This window comes from Larus michahellis, chromosome Z, assembly GCF_964199755.1.
Source record: "Larus michahellis chromosome Z, bLarMic1.1, whole genome shotgun sequence".
NCBI classification, from domain to species: Eukaryota; Metazoa; Chordata; class Aves; order Charadriiformes; family Laridae; genus Larus; species Larus michahellis.
In genome coordinates, this window is record NC_133930.1 from 74,009,478 (window position 1) to 74,030,172 (window position 20,695).

A 20,695-nucleotide genomic window follows, 5' to 3' on the forward strand; every position below is an offset into this window, starting at 1 on the left:
GCTTACATGAGAACCAGTGTCTACTGTGGCATGCAACCTGTTTCTCAAAGCTTTGCACCAGGGGCTCAGAACAGCATCTCTAGCAACGTTTAAGCGAGTCTGAGAGGCGACTCTCTAAACAGCTGAGAATTAAGTCGAGTGCCTCTCTGTAAGGAAGACTATATGGACTAGAGCACGAGTCTTATGAGGAGCAGCAGAGAAAACTGGGGTTGTTCGGCCTCGAGAAAAGGAGGCTGAGGGGAGACCCCATTGCTCTCTACAACTACCTGAAAGGAGGGGGTAGCCAGGTGGGCGTCGGCCTCTTCTCCCAAGTAACAGGCGACAGGACGAGAGGAAATGGCCTCAAGTTGCGCCAGGGGAGGTTTAGGATGGATATGAGGGAAAAAATTCTTCACTGAGAGGGTTGTCAAGCATTACACCAGGCTGCCCGGGGAAGTGGTGGAATCGCCATCCCTGGAAGTATTTAACAGACAGACGGTGTTTCTCGGATGACGCAGTTTGCTTGCATTTTACGTCACCTACTTGTGCTTCCACATTGCTTGGGACAGGATCCTTGGTTCCAAAGAGCTGCCAAGGCAGCAACGCCCCCGGGGGGGCGAACCCAGAGGCCGGAGCCCCTCCTCCATCGCCACCGGGGACGTCGGACACCCACCGGTGCCCGCCCGGGGCCGCCCCGCCGGAAGCGCCGCTGACGCCTTTGCCGAGCGCCGGAAGCGGGCCTCGCCCGGGCCGTGCGGGTGTGAGGGCGGCGGGGGTGGGGGGTCATGCCGGGCAGGAGGTCGGCCAAGGAGAAGAAGCGTCGTCGCTCGCGTTCTTGCTGTCCGGAGGGAGCCTCGGGGCCGGGCGGCAGCGAGAGGAAGCGGCGGAGCACCGAGTCCAGCCATGGCGCCCTGGAGGTGGGGCGGGAAGGGCAGGCGGGCGGCGCTGGGACCCCCGCCCGGGAGTGACGGTGCCCGGGCGCGCCCCGGCGGGCGAGGCCTGGCCGTTTTCCCCGCCGTGAACTGGATGCGGGAAGGGTCGTGGGGCAGGCGGCTGTGACCGCCTCTCGGCCGGCTGGTTGGGGCTGGCTTCCGTCCGTAGCTGTGGCACCAGTTGCAGGGCTGGTTACCTTCAGTTAGAGCTTGCCAGCGGGCAGCCGCAGGGAGGACGGGCGGTTCCGTCCGTGGTGCTCCCCGTGCACCTCCAGGGCAGACCGGCCTGTGTTTTCCCAGGTGTAAGAGATCTGGGGCACAAGCTCAGACCCCAGTCACGGTGCAAACCCCAGGACTGGGGGTCTGTTCGATGAGGTGTTGGTGCCCACGTTCCAAAACTTGTGGGACACGCAGTCCTGAGTGGGTCATAGGGAGGACAAAATGTATTTCTAGCTGTTTTTTTGGTGGTTTTTTTTTTTTTTTTTAACTGTAGAGGTCTTCCACCGATGAGTCGAAGATATATTTTCTGATGTGAAGCCCACTTTTATCCTGAAAAAAACTGTGCCACCCAGGGAATTGTACACCAATTTGCTTCTTAGAAAGTTAACTATAAATTATGAGATCAGTGATTTATTTGCATAGCAAGTCAGAGACAGATGTCTTCTGCCTTAAAGCGTGCTTTTGTTTATAAGCTACTTTATTTGCAGATAATGTTTTCCAGTTAATATTTAAAAGTGTAAGAATGGTTTCAGTAACCAAAAATGTAGCTTCTGTAGTGCAGTTACCTTGCAAACTAAAACAGTGTTTGGAAGCTCAGAAGTCTACCTTAAGATGTCCGTTGCAATTATGAAGGGGAAACTATTGCAAGCATAAACGAAGCTGTAAGTTTCCTTCTTTAGTTCACTAGAAAATGTGAAAATTGTACTTGCCCTCCTTGATTTTTAGGAAGTAAAATGCAATGTACCATCTGGAGAAAAAGTGGAAGAAGCTGAACAACCCAGTGATATAGAAGAAGGAGGATTAGATCTCAGCATCTCACTCAAACCAGTCAGCTTCTACATTGCAGACAAAAAAGAAATGCTTCAACAGTGTTTCTGTATCATAGGGGAGAAAAAACTACAGAAGATGCTGCCTGATATTTTAAAGGTACTGAAATACAATTTTATATACTTTTTTATAAGCTTGAGTGCTTGTGTAACAAAGCACATTTATCTCTCAAGTCTAGTGGACTTCTAGTTTAAAAGTTGCCTGTATATTTCTTAAATAAAGATTATGTCAAGTCTCTGAGACTTTTTAAAGATTTGATATAGTTATTCCAGCTTACTCCTTTTTCCACTGCTCAGCCATTGCTGAACTGCAGGCTGCTTATTTTTTATACCATCTGTCTGTACTGGTTAGTTATATGCAAAAAGGGTTTCATAGTTGCATGGAGTAAATTCAGTACTGTTGTTCACTAATAAATATGCTGATTTGTTAATAAAAGTTTGATTTCTGTTTGTGTCAGCTGAATTTTTTTGTGTGGTATTAAATTAATGTCTGAGATAAGGCAATAAAACTCCTTGATAAACAGCTGTAACTTCTGTGGACGTTAGTCGTAGTATTGGTAGAGTTTTACTGGCTTAGAACGCAAGCTTTTTGAGTCTCGTGAACTGCAGGACTTGCTAAAAATAAATTAGACTAGCAGCCTGTACTGAAGAAGAGGCTGCAGGTGAAATGCTATTTGTGTGATGTTTGTTAATAGTTCTAAAATAGTTTTAAAATTTTTGTCTTTAATTTTATCTTTATGAGTCATATTATTAATATAAGTGAGGCAGGACTTCTTCATTTTAAACACGTAATGAATTGCCTAGAGTCTTATCCATTTCTCATCTCTGGGAGGAGAAAAGTGGTCTGGAGCAGCTGGAGGCAAAGGTGTTACTGAGTTTGAAAGGAATTTGCCTGATGGTGTAGAACCAAACCTACATTAGTGTCATGAATGTTACAATATGCTCAGCACTTTCTAATTTTGGTGCTTGTATGTGGTATCATAGTCCCTTTGAAACTGTGAAATTATGACTTTATTTCACCAAGAGGACTCCAAGTAGTATGAAAGATGTGAAGGTAAGTAGAATACCCATAAAATCTGTGGCAGCGTGTGGTGGGTATTAAGCATAAGAAATGGATCACGATTTACATATTTCTTATATTTTCTTTATGATGATATACAACTATTGGTGTGTCGTCGTAGCAGTGTTTACTTCAGTTTGTGAACTTGGATTCAGCAGTTAGTTCTGGCTCTGCAGGCTTAATTAAGAAACCCACCTGCTCCCGAGTGATGGAGAATTAGGAGTAATCAGGGCTACAGTTGTTTGCTGTTCCCTGCATCACTCATCTGGCCCAGTAGTTCTACTGCTCAGTGTTACAGCTGCAGTGAAAACTCATAGGTCAAGTAACTGATAGTGTCTATTGCTTAAATTCTCAGAAAAAAAAAAAAAGCACAGCAACACAATTTTTGGTAGTTGCCAAAACTGAACTGCCTACCTGGTGTTCTTCAGTAGTTGCATCAATGAAGGTCAGAATAGGTAAGGGACTTGCACCCTGAGTTAGCTCTTTGCTCAGTACAATTGTGAGTACTACTTACTGTTCATAATTACTTTGTCCTCAGAAATTTTTAGTAGCTTGTGGTCTGTCTTATCTGTCTTCTTAGAACTGTTCCATGGATGAAATCAAAAGGCTTTGCTTGGAGCAGTTGGAGCTGTTATCTGAAAAAAAACTGTTGAAGATACTTGAAGGTATGAATGAAACTTCCAGGCAGTGCTCTATACCAGGGAATAGTCTGCCTCTAAACTTGATTTTTCACTCCATTTCTAGCTACTAATATATAATTAATTAGTGTGCATATATATATATTAGTGTGCACATATATGTGTATATAAGTGTACATATATTTTAGTATTTTATATATATACATGCTAATAGCATGTGTGTATATATATAGCATGTGTGTATATATATAGCATGTGTGTATATATATGCTGGTTTTGATCTTTTAAGCTTGGATGAAGTCGTTGATTGATTTAGAAGCTATGCATTCAGAAAAAAGTAGTATAAGCTTGTTTTCCTTAGTACCCAAACTAAGAACAAAGCATTTGACTTGGTGGAAAAAACAAAGCTAGGATGTAGAAGTACTTGAAGTAAACTGACAGTAAGTTGCCTCCTGGTTCTCTGCAGAGTAAATCTGACATACTTCAATACCAGTTCAGTTGTGTTAGCAATTGCACTAGAGTATTTGGTGATAAAAGATTCTTAGTAGATCCCTCTGCTCTGCTGAGACACAGAGGTCATGTACTTTCATTAAGGATATGACATACCAGCTTTTCAGTATCTTATTGAACTTCCACTTGATATTTAAAGGCTGTAGAATTTATTTATAAACATATTGCTGTCCTCTCAGTTAAGTGGAACTCTTCGAATCTTGAATACTTCAGAGTATCTTCTGTTAATTCTGTCTCCTATGGTTTTTTTTTAGTGCCTATAGTATTGCACTAGCAATAGATACTATGTTTTTTATAAGACAGTGTAACTGAAAAATGCCAACCATGTGGTTAGCAGAAAACTCACAAATAAGGTTTTTTGGGTTTGAGTAAGTCTGATTTTAGAACATCTGCTTTAACTGGGAAAAAACCCTCTTCTGCTGATTGCAGTAGAGTTAATTAAGATTAAGCCTAAATATATAATATTAATTATATTATCTGCCTAAATTTTCGTTTTCGAAACTGTGTATATCTAGGCAAGATTGGAGCTGATTCTGATACTGACGAGGAGGCAGATGGAGGAGACAAGACTGGAGGTGAATCAGTCAGTCAGTGAGTAAAAGACAAAACACTTAAAAACTTAATTTAAGAATAGTGAACAATACAGGGATTTTCCATGAGAAATGATCAAGCAGAGCGTTGAAAGACCCAATTGCTATATCCTTAATTATGTGATTACTTTAGTTGAATGACAATGAGCTGTTACTGCTAGCAAGCACTAAACTTATAAATGTGTCTAGAAAATGTTAAATGTGTCTTGAACACATAGCTGAATTTCATAGTGATGTTACCACCCGTCAGTTGAGTTGTAGTAATTGAACATGTGCGAAGTCCTGGCCTGCAGCAGAAGTGGGTTAACCCTCTTTGAGTGAGCTAAAGCAGATTGAGTAACCCCTTAAACCAGTGAACTGTGTTAAGTGTATTATCTCTTCTCTTCCACCCTTCTTTCTAGTCCTTCATTCCTGCTCCAGGCAAAGCAGTACTGACACTTACCTGTTCCCTTGTTCTCTGATAGGGGTGTTGTAGAATGTCTAGACTTTCAAGAACAGAGGCTTGTTTTCTTGTTCTTAGATTGGCATCTGTCAGTTTTGTAAAGACCAACACCTTTTAACCTTTTCTTCAAATACTTGTCTGTTTTTTAAAGACAAGTCTTGTGTAGTATATAGCTAAGTCTATTGAACAGGTAAACTCTTTTTGACATTTTCTATGGAAGTGGTGAAGGGGAAAAGAAAGTTGCTAGCTATCACCCACAATGGATCAAATTTTATCAGTTGAACTTACTTGTAGAAGACAAGATAAAAAGCTTTTTGTTTTCATTGCTGACCTGATTACAGCTGGTCCGCAGGTTCAGTGCACAAACTTAATAAACCTCTGAGACAATACAAGACAGTACACCAGAGCTGGGCAGATTAAAGTACCTCTGGGTTGCTGGTTTGGTTACTTCATCTAGACTTACTAAATAGGAGCAAATGAATGGGAAAGGTAGTGATAGTAATCCAAATTTCACATTCTGGTTGGTATTCTTGATTTAAGAGAGACCTGGTTTCTGATCCTGTCTTTAACTAGAACAAGTCATGAAGTTATTGAATGAAGTAATTTTCTTCGGTCACAACTTATACATTATACAAATATACTAGAAAATTGAGTGATACTAAGTTAAATGATGTTTCAGCTTTCTCGTGTGATACATTTTTAGTACCCTTTGGCACTGTTTCTTCTAGGGTTCTGTTTGGAACTGATTTGTGACTGTATCTCCCCCTCCCCCTCTTTGTATTTATTTCTTACATGTTCTGTGAGTGGTGTCAGTATACTCATTTACGTGTACTAGTTTTCTTATTTTGGACATTGCTCTCTGCTGGCTATTTAAAAAAGCAAAATAAAAAATTCAAAACTGACAAAATACACTAAATATCAGGTCTCTTTATGTGGGGGAGTCTCTGTTAAGTGATTGATGTTTTGCCAGTGAACTTCTAAATAGAATGAGAAGACAAATTTCTTGGCTAAGGAAATGATGAAAAATGCCCCAGGATTTTGATGTTTGGAGAAATTACATGATTTTTTTTTTTAAGGCCTAATTCACATGCTCTTACTATTGCAAAATGCATGAAATGTTCTTCATCTTAACAAGGTATGGTAGGATTAGTGCTGCTAGATTTCAGGAAGGTATTTCTGTGGCTGTAAGGTGTTTGGAAGCTACTGTTGAGACATGTATTTATGTCCCTCAGCTACAGTAGATTGAGTAAAGTCTTGCTTATATGCAAATAGAGTAATGATTCGAGCAGGAAAACAACATTTATAGGATCTAAGTTGCAGTTTGGAAGTCTACTGTTTTCACACTGGACAGGTGACATTCCAAGCATAAAAATGAGTAAATCAAAGTTAGTGTTGTGTACCTTTTTCATAGCTGTGTTGAAGTACAGCAGAATTAAAACTGACCAAGTTCTTTAACCATTGCTGCAGTTACCAAAAGCTGGCAAAGCTAGGTCACCTTATATCGCTTATGGGAAAGATGTGAGCAGTAACTGACAGCAAATCAAGAAGAAATTGTGTTTAAAAAAAGTAAAAGAAACTAAGAGATGTTGATCAAAGTTATAGAGCAGATTGCTTCCTGATGAATGGAGTGGTTGGGTTGTCCTGTTTTTTGTATCCTGTCTCCATCCTGATAGTTCAATATTTCAGACCTCTTCGAACTGTCCAGGAAATATATGTTAGTGTAGGCATTGTGGCTTTTCTTCTCCTTTTAATGAGGTGGGTTAAAAAACATGCTGCGCACAAGGGTACTATCTCAGAACCTTGGCCCAAAGGTTCAGCTGTATGCTAGCTGGTTTTTAACAAAAAACAAAATGGAAAAGCGGTTTGGATGATAGAGAAATAAAGGGATAGGGAGAATTAGGTAAAATGAGGAAAATTAAGGTGTTTTTATTAGTCATTAAGCCCAGTGCTCAGTAAGTAGAACATTATTCTGCTTTTACAACTGTAAAATGTCAAAAGCTCTTTTTATTAAATAGGTCTAATCTCTGGGCATTTAGGTTAACTTTTTGGCAACCTGTGTGTAAATAAATACAAATGCAAGTTTGCAAAACTTCAGAAAACTTGTGTTTCAGCTAGCAGCAAGTCAGTCAGTAGGGCAGGGAGGCTGAAGTGAAGAAACTGAATTGCTGGGCTAAACTTTTTAGCTTTTTTTGATTACAAACAACTAAACTGTTGTTTGTAATCATTAATATGTTTTTAATTATCATCTGAGTTTAAATGGGTGAATTTGCCCTGGGAAGACTTTTCAGAATGAAAAAAGACAGTTTCATTGTTTATATTCTCACTACTTCTTCATAGTTTGTCTTCATTACTTGTGGTTGTCTTGTAAATGACTACTTTATTCTGCATTCTATTAATAATGCAACTTTAAAGCTTTTTGGTTTTAATCTGACTTGTCTTAGTTGTTTTCATGGACATGTAAATGTGGGAAGGGAAAATGTGAATAGTTAATATTACTCTGGTCAAAAACTTGTTAAATGATTGGAAACATCTGTTTGTTTTTCTCATCCTTGTTCTTTAAAAAAATAAAAGTCCGACAAATTTGTACCTTCAGCAGTATCCATAAGTCAATCAAAATCCAGAAGGCTTAAATCAATACATCTGAAGGAATGAAAGGTGTATCAAAATACACAGGCTTTCTTAGAAGAGTATAGTGTATACTATGTCTCTTTTTTTTGCAAAACATGCAAATACTTATCTGTCTCTAAAGACCTGCTTCCTGTCTGTCAGTCTAAAAGTAGTAGAGATTTAAAGAAGTTTTTCCAGGTACAGGGAAGATTGCAAAATTCAGATCTCTATCTGAAGCTTTTGAATAGTATTGCATCTGTAATTGTAAATTGGACCTTCCTTTTTCCGATGCACATGTGAAATCCTCATTTACCGGAACCAGAAGTCCTGAGGCTTTTCCTAGATTTCAGCTCTCTAAAAGCTTCAGATGCTTTCATTAGCATGTAAAACACTTGCTCTCTTATTTTGTCATCAGCTTCTTCCCAGTTAAACACTAGAAATCCTGGAATAAGCATGCAGAACTGAAGAAGCAAGGCTTATGTTTCCCAATAACCTGAAATTGCTGTTACAATAGATAGACTTCATTACTTGTGAGTTCTGTGTAGATTTTTAATTATGCAGTTGTCAGATTTTTGTTATTGTTTATGTGTTACTGTCTGCAATAGAATACGATTAAACAAAGAGAATTGCTGTATACCAAGCTTCCAACTAAATTGACAGGTATTTAATTGGAAGGAGTCAGCTACTGAATGTCCTGCAAGATCAAGTAGGCATTCTTCGCATCTCATTCAAAAGGTATTGTCACGTTCTTGAGCTATTTCTTTCCTGTTCCCTGAATTAGCATTTTAAATACCCTCCAACAGAAGGACTGAAAGTAAATTATTTGCTGTAGTAGTAAAACATGCATTAAAAGAACAAGCATGCTAATATCATTATGGTGATCATATGTTCATGTGTATAATGTGAGTAAATGATCTTTTGCTCCGAAAAATTTAATATGCTTATTTTTTCCACTGTGTGAAAATTTGCAGCTTAATATTTGCTCTTCCAAGACTTCATAGGTTTTTTACTGCTTTGCAGTCATGAGTGCAGTTTTTGCTTGTTTTGTTTTAGAGAGGTTAGCAGTTTAAAAGCTTGCCTTGTTATAACATGTTTTGCTCCTGGATACTGGGCTGTTCACAAGCATGCAATTGCCATCTGATATTTACCCCTCTAGGACAATTTTGTTATTCTCATCATTTGGAATCACTGGAATAATAGGCTACATGATTCACTAAACAGATACATTAGCGCTTGGCATCTGTTCAGAGTCTTCTGTTCTTGTGGTGTTCTCAAACTTCACCTGTAGTTGGACTGGTGAACCTTTCATAGCACATTAAACTATTTGATTAGCATTTGTTATTTGGGACACCTTTCCTAAGGAGCACTACTTCATATGGATTTTTTCCTTTTTTTTTTTTTTAAATTGCTTGCTGTTAATTATTTTAGTTCTCATTCATCATGGAAAACTAGCCTTGGAACAAAAACTTGCAGGAAGCTTACGAGGACTTGGGACTTATAGAACTGTTTTTTAGACTTGGAACTGCAAAGGCAAATTTTAATTTATGCTGTGGTTTGGGCTGGACTGGCCACTGGATGAAAGACAGTTGCTCTTGTTGACCTCTCTGTCTCTTCAGAGAAGGAAGAGCATCTCCCATCAGTGGAGAGAAGAGAGAATGAGAGGAAGATAGAACTTACGGGTTGAAAAAGAAATGAAACTACTTTAATGAAATATTATTAAAAAATAATAAAAATAAAAGATAACAATATTAATAAGAAAATAATGAAATATATACTATACACAAACCTGTATTTTCTGTATTGTATATGATAATCACATCACTGGCAGGCACTGGGGAAGTCCCAGACTGGACTCAGAAACAGACAGGAACTGGATTCCTGATCTGGATTCAGAAGTGCATGGATTGGGATCAAAGGCAGACAAACGGACAAGAGTCCTCCTTGGACACTGGCCACTGAAGAAAGAGGCTGACCCTTTTGATCCCTCAGCTTTTATACTGAGCACGGGGCAGATGGGATGGAATACCCTGTCGGTCAGTTTTGGGTCCCCTGTCCTGTCCAGTCTTCCCTGCAGTTGTGACCCCACCACGCTTTTCCACTTCCAACCTGCCAACAGAGCACACAACAAAGTTAGCTGACCTTGGTTTTTATAGTGATAGTATGAGCAGGAGCCTCTCTGCATACCATTCCTTGCTATTAACTGTAAGCGTCAGGCCTGTCACTCTGGTAATAGGCACTGTCTACAGAATATGCTGTTAATTTCTGAGAGTTAGAAGAAGCTTAACTGAAAAGTAGAATTGCTGAAAAGGAAACTTCGTTCTGTTTTACCTCAAACCAGGGTATTTAGGAAGGTACGTTATGTTTATGTCAGAGTAGCAGAGGTGCTGATTTCAAGCCTCACTCCAGAGATATAGGTGAATGTTTCTTCACAGCAATTAAAAGCTGTGTAAGGAAAGTATCAGTGTGACTGGATCTCATGTGTCGAGACTATCTTCTAGTCCAGCATTTAGATATTTTTTTCTGTCACACAACTTTTCCTGCTGGTCTCCAACCCCAAGCTGATGCTTGGAATCCCAGCCACCAGTGTTGTCTTGTTCCTTAGCCACCCACTCCTCTGACCAGTATGCCTTTTCCTAACCTGTGCTGCTTTCTTTCTGCACTCCACATGATCTGCTGGATTTCTAGTACCAAATCACCCTCAAACCCAGATTTCTTTGACAGCTATGCAGATTCCTGAAAGTAATAGGTTCTGTACAGAATTCACATGCGTGATCCCAGGTAAGCATTGCACTACCATGGAGCATACCAACATGAAAATCTAGCGTAGGGAAAATTTAAATTTACATTTATCACCAATAAACTGTAACAGTTAGCTCCTTTCTGCTAAAAAGAACATACTGTGCAAATGTTCTTCTATTAAAAAAAAAAAGCAGAGTTTATTTCTTGGAACAGTGACTTTGATCTTAACTGCCATCCTGATGGAGAAGTACTTTTAAAGACTGATACAAAGAGGGAGCTCCAGATTACTGTGGTCACTTAGTAGCATGGCATGAAAGAAGAGGGTATTAAATTTGTATACTGTGTCTTAATTTTAGATTACTGTGTCTTCTGCTCCCATTGTTTGGAGACATGATGTTTTTCTACCCTTTCTTAAATCTATACTGCACTACAGATAAGTAGGAAAAAAATTTTCTTAAGTTTCTTAAAAATTTCTTAAAAAAATTAAACAAGGCTTATAAATTGAGAGCAAAATTGAACTGTGAACTGAAATCCTTCTGCTTGGCCACAAGATGGTGCAAAATGCCCGCCTATTAAATGAAGTAGTGAAGGTTCCCCAGGAATACAGTCCAATCCAGTCAATTCTGAAAGAGTAAAATGTGCTGTAAAAGTACTTTTGGGCTCTAAAAATTCTTTTGCTCACAGTAGGTAGTCTTTAAAAGTACGCGGTTTTGCTATAATCCGTGGTAGTGTCAAGGCTACAGGAGGAAACTTTACAAGTTTTGATATGTGTTTTTTTAATTGATAATTTCTTTTCATGTAGCTATTAAAATGGGTGTAGGTAATTTCACTGCCAGTGTTTGAACAAGAGAGGTCACTCTGAGTTTTCTGTCAAAGGGTTGATTGTAATTCCTCAGTGAAATTTGGAGTTGGAGCTCAGGGTGATAGCAGAGATGTGAAGTTTCCTGCCTGGATACTATTTGTGCAAGATCAGGCTTTCCCAAGTGACACATTGCTGTCCAGTGCAGACATGACTACTCAGTTCAAAACGATGAAGTGTGTGTGTGTGAGGGAGGACAGGGTAGGGGCAGCCTAAGCAGCTTTTGCTCATAGTGAAGAACAGAGTATATCACAACCTTATTTTGGTCAAGATTTGAGTGCTAAGTATAGCAAATCATTAGGAGTTGCTTAAAAAAAAAAAAAAGAAATGGATCCTTCCAGACCTGGTCCAGTAGCTGGTCCCAGGTCTACTAATCTTTCCAGTTGCTGGCACTTTGACATATAAGCCTGCAAGGTGTGCATCCCCACTCCAGTTGCTGCTCAAACCTCCTTGTGCACACAGGCTGGTGCAGACCTGTGATCATCCCTAGCAGCTGATGCTCAGACTGTTGGATCTCTTGGGTATCTAGCAGAGCTATGGTCCCGCAACCTGCCGCCTTGCCAGACCCCGGTCTCTTTCAGGAATTTGGCCTCTGATCTTACAGTCTGTCTGGTACCTGACTCTCAGATGTCTCATCCTGCTTACTGGCTAGAGTAGCCTGAGGTTTGCTGGTGAATTACAAGTGTCTGCATACACACTGATGCATGGCATTGAAGTTTGCCTAGGAAATCTGCTCATTTTTCGTTCTGTCTAGTTTCTGGCAGCGCAGTCTTGCAGGCCCCTATGGCCTATGTCTCCTTTGCAGTTGCTGGCACTTAGACACACACACGCATATATAGAGAGAATAGTCATTTAGCAAAATAGTTAGTGTAGCAATAGAGTTCAATAAGAAGGCAGGACAGGCTGTGGTGATCCATTCTAGGGCTTAACCAGACAAGCGTACTGACCAGCAACATGGTTTTGCTCTGCTGGCCCTTTCTTTTATTTTTTTTTTTTCCTCTTTTTTTCCCCCTCCCCATGCTTGTTTCTTAATCTGCCTCAGTCTCTCCCTTTTCCCACCTTTGGTTCTTCCTCTAAACCTCCCATGCTGCTTTGCATGTTCCTACACTCCTTTTCAAAACATATGACACTATGTTTTATGCAGTCCTGCAGTGCTTTTCCCAGCATCCTGTGCAGAGCCCCTTGCTTCCGTAGACAGTAACACCCTTTCACCTATAAGGTGATTTCTCTGGCTGACTGCTCTTACTAAGTTTCATTCCCAGAAAATGGGCTTTTTGCTCTCCTTTCACAGCCCTAGGAGCAACTCAGATGGGGTGATCCTGCTGCACTGAAGGGCTCCTCTGCTTGCAGTTTTTCTGTTCTCTTCACTGGGCCTTTGTGCATATGGTGACTTGCCATTAAATGTATAACCTAATGGACAGAACAGTACAATGTAAAAGTGAGTGTGATAAGCCTTGGCAAGTGACAGGAGAGGAAAACCTGAAATTTCTGGGAAGGTGTCCCGTGACAGCATCATGGGCAGATTTAGCTGGTGGTCTGTGCTGGCATCTGGACTAATCCCAGTAATGGGTGGGGAAATGTTGCTACCCAAGAGCCTGGCACTGTCTCAAAGCAGAGGACCAGTTAGGCTTTGGTGCTAAGCCGTGGCCTGGCACTGGGAGTGCACAGAGGGTGTTTCCCTGAGCTACGTTGTACAGGCTCCCCGAGTGGTAATTGGGGTAGGTCTCAGTTAACTCTGACCTTACAGGTGTGTGTATGAGTGCAAAACTTTTCCACACAGCCTGTCCTCTGCTTAATCCCCTTAACAAACTGAATGTGGTGATGGCATGTTGTCTGGTGTTCCTTTTGCCCCATGACAGCAGGAAGAGTGAGACTCTGGTTAACGTGTCTAAACTATCACATACAGCAGACCTAATTTTATTTGTTGAATTCCCGGGCTTATTGCATGCTACCATACGCATTTATGTTGCAATGGGTACAAAACATGGGAGAAACAGAAGGGTCTATTGATTTGTAACCATTGCTACTACAGAAAAGGAAAGAAAATTTAAAATAACTCTGTCTCTCAGACCAAGATGGCTAGAGATATTACAGTGTTCTCCTTTTTGCCCATAGCCATTGAACAGCTGAAAAAAAAATATCTGTAGATCTGTACTGAGTTTCAGGAAAAGCCTTCAGGCCATTACTAAAAACCAAGTTGTTAAAGTCATTGTATTTACGTCTGTGACACCAGAATACTGCTATCCTTTATATAGTGTTATTTAGCTCCCACAGGCAGGATGGTTGCATTGATCCCATAATAATATGTATGAAACCAATGCCACATTGACATTCAGGGTAGGAAATTGGCAATTCTACTGTCAAAATGCTCGCTAAACATGGCAGTTGAACTCTTCCTATGATTCTGGGTCCTTCTGTCTTCCTTCTTCCTGCATATTTCACAGTATTTTCACAGTTTATATAACTAGTACATGTGAAATGTCTGAAGGACATCAACATTTCACAAAAGTATCTCTTCTTTATCCCTTGCATAAAGCAGTTGAAACCTTACAGGTCAAAGGTACAAATCTTTAAATAGAAGAAATCGAGAAATGTAGATGCTGAATACAATTTAACAGTTTAATTGTGTTTTGTTTTAAAAAGCGTCCCTTTGTGAAACTATGAGATTATGATGTAGGAGAGGTGGATGTCGGTGGGGTGATGGTAACTTCATGAAAATAGCTTCTTAATTTCAAAAAAGAACAATAAATAATACTTGAATGCAAGTGAAATTATGGTTTTTTTTCAAATCATTTAACTGTGTGACAACGGATTCTGAGTTGTAGAGAAAAGCTCCTAATACTAGGGAGAGGTTACCAGTGAGGATTGTTATTCTGAAAGGCTGGGGTGTAGTAGAAATATTTGCTTTATCCTCGTGTATTGCTAGGCAAAGCAAAAAAGAAGCTTATTATCAAGTGCTTAGATTAGCACTCTGTGCGTTTCTTTTTCCTTTATTCATAGTGTGGCTGGCCTATTGGCCTACCACCACATAATTTCTTTAGTTAAAATAAACGTTTCTTAGAAAAGTTCTCTTAAATTATAAAAGATGTAGATTAAAATGTCTTTTCATTTGTTTCTAGACAGGACAACAGTATAGACTCTACTTCTTCTCTGAGAGAAGACAACAAGCTAGAAGGTCAAGAATCAAAACAAGGTACGTAGTGGAGAAAGCTGAAATTTTGTGTTCTTCATGTTGGACAGTGACTAATTCCAGTAAACTCTCTTTTGAACAGTAGCTGCAATCACAGAGAATCATCCTCTTAGAAATCAGCGGTTGTAGGGTTACAACCTTTCCCTTTGGGCGCAATTCCAGAAAATGAGAGGGGAACACTGAGGAAGACATTGTAGGAACTTTGGCTTCTTAATTCTGTGAGACTGGAGGGTTTTTTATGGGTAGAAGCAAATAGCAGCTCTTCAAAGTTTGCTGGTTTAGCTTCTGGAACATGACTAAAGCTTGTGCGAGGCTCATTTGACTCTTTATATCTAGTTTTTCAGCTGAAGAGGAACTTCAGACATTTCAATTTCATGGTATATAGGTGATTGCTAATATTACTATTACCACTTGCTGAATTCTTCAAGAGTCGGTTTTACTTTCTGTTGAGATGATCATAAGAGTCTACAGTACTCTGTTTTGACATTCATAGAAATCCATTCTAATAATTGTTTGCCAAAGGACTGCTTGTAATTTAGTAATCTGTTTGGTCTTGATTTGTTTGATTGTGCAGAGCTGAGGTCCAGTGGAAGGGTGCTTAACGCCTATCACTGCTGATGACTGGCTTATTTTACTTGAAGTCAGTGCCAGTGGGGTACACGCTCAAATCTTTGAATCTCTGAGGATGAGCACTTTGTCTTGTATATTTTCTCTTTGTAAATGCAAAACTGTAGTGGGTGAAGCGTTCAGGTACTACCTGATTGGCAGAATAGAAAATGAAAAAGCAGGGAAGTTAGTGGTACACATTTGAGTACCTGCTGTGTAAAGAAACAATTTTCTTAACCTGCAGCAGTATTTGTTTTAGTCCAATCATTAAATCAGCACCATATAACAACTGCCAGTATTATTTTCTACATGAAGCACTAGAATTGTAGTTGTTTCTGTCTCAGTCTATTTCTTTTCATTTGGACTAGCTGCATGCCGTAACATCAGAAATAGCTTTTCCGATCAAATCATATTGCAAATTCTTATAAGCTATATTTGTTTTCTGTGAAGATCTAACATAATTTGCTTCCTGCAACACCTATTTCACAATTCAGAATGTTGTCTAAAAGACAAAGCATGTTTTTTTTCTAGAGCAATTAGTGAGGGGAGTTAAACAGAGAAGTAAAGTCATAATAAAAGCATCAAAACTTTTAGGAGCAGGTTGGTATGGCTTTGTGAGGAATGCTTTAAATGTTGCTTGTTGTACTATACGGAATAACCTTAGAACTGACAGATTTCCTGCAGATCTGTTCCACTTTTGTATTATCAAAGGGAATTGATGACTGTTAACAGTTGATTGCTTCATTGCTGTTTTTTATGACTTAATCAACCAGAGTATCATGATGGCTTTGGGCTATAAGAGTGCCTCCACTCAAGATGTAAGCTTTAAAGAGCTTTTGAGAATACCAACATAAATTTAGAAATATAATTCTAATCATTCTGCTGAGCTGCAGCCTGTGATGCTATGGGAAAAGAGAAAATGAGAGGATAAGCAAAAGTGGATAAAATAAAATTATGAAACAGAATTAAGTATGCTAAAATGAATTTCACGCTTGTAGCTGAAGGAAAAAGTAAAAGTTACCAAAATGAAAAAGATAATGAGACATGCCAACCGTGATCTTTATTACGGGGTAAAATGACAACTCCAAAAGAGGGAAATAAAGCCCATTGGCTAATTAAATGTTTGTAGGCCAATGAGCTTGTATGTACACTGTAGTATAGTTTTGGAGGCTCTGAATTCTGAATGGAATTGCCCTCAGAGTTGAGGTTCAGGAACCAAAGGTATGGATGGATGAAACTAGCAATTAACCAGCAAATTAACAGTTTGGTGAAAGAGAACATTTTAAAACCAGATGTCAACACAGTAATTTTAAGAATCAGAGAGTCACAGAATCGTTTAGGTTAGAAAGGCTGTTTTGAGATGATTGAACGCAGTCATCCTGCTTAGGCACGTCAGCTAGAGCAGGTTGCTTAGGTCCATGTGCTGTCAAGTTTTGAATATGTGCAAGGATGGAGGCTCCACAACGTCTCTGTGGAACCTGCTCTAATGTTTGACTACCCTCACAGTAAAAAAGTTTTTACATATGTTGAAATAGAATTTCATGTGTTTTAATTTTTGCCTATTACCACTAGTCCTGTCAGTGTGCAGTACCAAGAAGAGTTTGTCTCCCTTGTCTTCATGCTCTCCCACATTTTTAAAGGACAATTAAAGAAAATTTAAAAAAAACAGATTTGCAATACTGTCTGAATATATATTAAATAAAGAATATTTTTGATATATAGAGGATCTTTATAGACTAAAATAAATTACATAGGAATGTAAACATTCTTTGAATCTTCATGGTAAGAAATTACATGTATTTCAAAAGCACAGATCTTTAGCTCTAAACCCTCATTATTAATTAACAGGGAACACAGCCGTACCTTTGGATAGTGGTACTACCAAAAGCAATTATAAAGCCTTTAGAATCGGTAACTTTACCATCATCTGACTATAAATCGTTCATTTTAAGCAGGAACCAATCCTACTCTTAAGATTCCACAAATACATAGGTTGGTGAAGGACTAATAATTTCCGAGGCTGATGTGTCAAAAGCACAAGTGTCTCTGTAGCCAGATTGTGAGAACAGTTTTGCTTTTATTTTATTGCACTTATTCTTCTCATTATTTTTTTTTTTAAATAAACTCCAACTTTTAGCCAGCATTAAAAGACAATGCCGTAACTTTCTGTATGTTTTTACTGAGATAAATACGTTTGAAATACCTGTGGTAGATTAGGAACAGTTGCACTTTAAGTGGAGTTTCTATTAATTTTTAGTACTATGCCTAGGGTCCCACTCCCTATAATACATAAAATAGTTTTAAAGTGTCATTTTAAAAATTGCATTTTGAAAACTATGTTTACTTTAAAGATAATAATAATAAATTTTGCACTGCAGAGGCTTCCTTATGGTACAAACCTTATGGCATTTTAATTAGGAAAATAGATCATGTGACTCCATAGGATGGAAGAAATTTCCCAGTACTCCTTCTTTGCTATACTGCATGTTCTTCTAAATTGTCATAAAAATGCATTATCACTTGTCTAAATTAGATAAGCCTTAAAAGTTGGAGGAGAAAAAGAAGAGGAATCAGTTGTCTTAAATTTTTGCCACTCTCTTAATCATCAGAAAACACTTCAAGCAGAAGCGATTTTGTAAGTTTAAAGAAAAATGTTTCTGTTAGGCAACTGTATGATTGTTAAATTTGTGTTACAGGCAAGGGAGAAGATAGTGATGTCCTCAGCATAAATGCAGATGCGTATGATAGTGACATAGAAGGTCCATGCAATGAAGAAGATGGCCCCGACGTGCAAGAAAACACTGTCAGAAGTGGAGCCGGCCAGATAGATGACCTTCAGAAGGACATTGAGAAAAGTGTGAATGAGATACTGGGGTTGGCAGAGTCCAGCCCAAAGGAGCCCAAAGCAGCAACCTTAGCCATTCCTCCGTCAGAAGATGTTCAGCCATCAGCACAGCAGCTGGAGCTTCTGGAGCTTGAGATGAGGGCCAGAGCTATTAAGGCTCTGATGAAAGCTGGAGACGTGAAAAAGCAACCCTGAGACTGTTTAGATTTAATTTTCAGTATTTGTTTTGAAGGATGTGATGTCTGTTCTCTTCAGTGCTAAAGTATATTTGGGTTGAGTATGACATTCCTCATTCAAACCCTGTTGTGTATCCTGACCTGTGGCTTAAGCCATTGATAGTTGTCTTTGTTGCCTTTAGTGTGCTGCCTCCATGACATGAACAGAGTGGTTTGATCCTTCACTGAGATCAGGTCTCTGTTCTGGGTTATCTCTTCAAGGAGTAACACAACGTATACAGCTATGACAGGAACCTTGTGCCTTCCAGAAAGGTTTGGAGAATCAAGTTCTTTGTAACGTGATGGTTAAAAATTACCAGCTGTTTTATTTATTAGCAGCTTGTTAAACTACTTGAGAAACTTGGATTTATATGTACTTCATTAGAAATACCATTTTGAAGAGGTCTTTTGTCATGTGACTGCCTTCAGCATTCTGTGATGGGATTTGAGATTGCTTATTTCTCCTTGGGGCTCAGGCTATCGTGGTGTAGCCATTCTAGTTAAAATGAATGATGATTCACTTAAAAGCGTACTTAATTTTTAGAAAGTTGAATTCCTAAGGGGAGGGATTTTCTACTTTCAAATAATCGGTTGAACCATGTTATTTTCAGAGTTGTGAAGGTGCCTGAAAGTGACAAATACCAGAGTCTTTATACTGTTGGCCATTTAATTTTGTAACTCTCCACTGCTGTTTATCTTCTGTGTCATAAATGAAATAACGAAAATAGGGTTTTTTTTCTTGACTATGAAGCTTTTTTGTTGAATATTTGGCTTGATATTTAGGACAATGCAGCAAATCAGACTGTTTAGAAGACCTTGAGTTTTTTAACATTTAGTTGATGTAGTAATTTGATGTCCCCTGTAAATACAAAAATCCAACTAATTTCAGTATAAATGGTTTTTTAGAAAAGGCATTTAATTTATTTATACCTATTATATAAGGTTTTAAAATTATAATTCTACTTTTATCCATTTCAAAGGTATTTCTTTGTAAGTAAATTGTATTACAAGATTAATTTTCCTGCTATGATTTCTTACAACAATTAAAATAATCCTGATTTTGTTTAGAATTTGTTTACAATTAGTTTTATACTTCGCTTCTAATCAGATGCATATTAAAATATTTGCGTGTCTTTGTTTACATACAAACCCAGAAATTAATTTTTTTTTGAGGTATGAAGTTTACAAATGTGGTCCTTGTTAAATAAAATTGTATATTATATATTGTTACTACTGATTTTCCATTGCTGTTAGAAACCAAATTAGATACTTTGCAACAGTAGCACAGATAATTTCCACACTGTATTTTGTAATATCACTGCAGACCTTGTTCTATTCAAATATTATGCCTTAATTTCTCTTGCAAGTTTTATAATTTTCTTTTTTCTCCCTCCTTTTTTCCCTTTATTCTTTTTTTTTTACTTTCCTTTTTCACCTTTTCTCCCTTTATTTTAACCCCTTTTCTACCCTTTTCCCTTTCTTTGTTGGTAGTCAAGTGCATTGTGTTTAGTAAGAAGCTTCTTATATATTTCTTAAATATATTTCTTGCATATTTCTTAAAGTATGATTGATTTCCTCTAGAATCAACAGTATTGTGAGTAAAATGGTAGCAAAATATTGCAGTGTAAATTTGATTATAAACTAAAACCTTCATTAAATACAGCTGGGAAAATTACAGCATGCATTGACTAAATGATGGCAGTGACCTGAGTAAATTTCATCTGACTGTAATCAGTTATCCCCAGCAACAACATTTTTCTTTTATTTTTTAGCAAGTGGAGAATGTAAATCAGAATATATATATCCAATTCAAAAGGTAATTTAACTGTCTCAGAATATATGTGTGTGTTGTCTTCAGTTAATTTCATTTGGCTCTTTGGTGAACTTGTGATTTGTTTGAGTACAGAGAAATAAAAGCAGGTAATGAGAGAAAGACAGTTGGCAAAACCTGGATGTGCTCTCCTGTTCTTTGTAAAGTCATAGGCTAATGGAACTATGCTAAACTGAAAAAATAAGTTTTACTGCTGCTATACTTAGATCCTTAAGGCACTGAATACCTCGCTTTGCCTGCTGTGGAAATGAAAAAGCTCACCTGCAAGGAGATTTTCTTCCTAGTCCTACTGTGCAACCCTGTATATCTCGACCAGCAGGAAAACTTGTTGCTTATTTTTTGCCTTTCTTCTTTCTTGTCAGGGTTCATTCTTTGGTTCCGCAATCTGCCATAGCATTGATGAGGCCTGCAAAATCCCAAGCAATGTGAATAAACAAAAATCAGTCTGTTGAAGAAAAATGTACAATGCAGTACTAGTTGATTGATAGGGCAAATGTTTATAGACCTGTATCTTTCCTTTTTTCCTGGTACTCCCAACACCAGTGGGTTTATCTCCCGCAGAGGCAGTTCCTTGCTGACTGCATGCTCCTGTGCATTTCTGCCAGC

At 38.7% G+C, this 20,695-nt stretch overlaps 1 protein-coding gene across 2 annotated transcripts; it reads left to right on the forward strand.

Moving 5' to 3' along the window:
- The first annotated feature begins 704 nt into the window (after window positions 1-704).
- Window positions 705-20,209, forward strand: CAAP1 (caspase activity and apoptosis inhibitor 1). Of its 2 annotated transcripts, XM_074570430.1 has the most exons (7): window positions 705-896; window positions 1,857-2,057; window positions 3,598-3,682; window positions 4,681-4,756; window positions 8,465-8,539; window positions 14,522-14,595; window positions 17,895-20,209. In XM_074570430.1, exons 1-7 carry the CDS (start codon window positions 765-767, stop codon window positions 18,236-18,238), a joined length of 987 nt encoding a protein of 328 aa, XP_074426531.1. In that variant the 5' UTR covers window positions 705-764; the 3' UTR covers window positions 18,239-20,209. The 2 variants fall into 2 exon arrangements, with proteins under 2 accessions (XP_074426531.1, XP_074426532.1); XM_074570431.1 differs by lacking the exon at window positions 8,465-8,539.
- The last annotated feature ends 486 nt before the right edge of the window (window positions 20,210-20,695 follow it).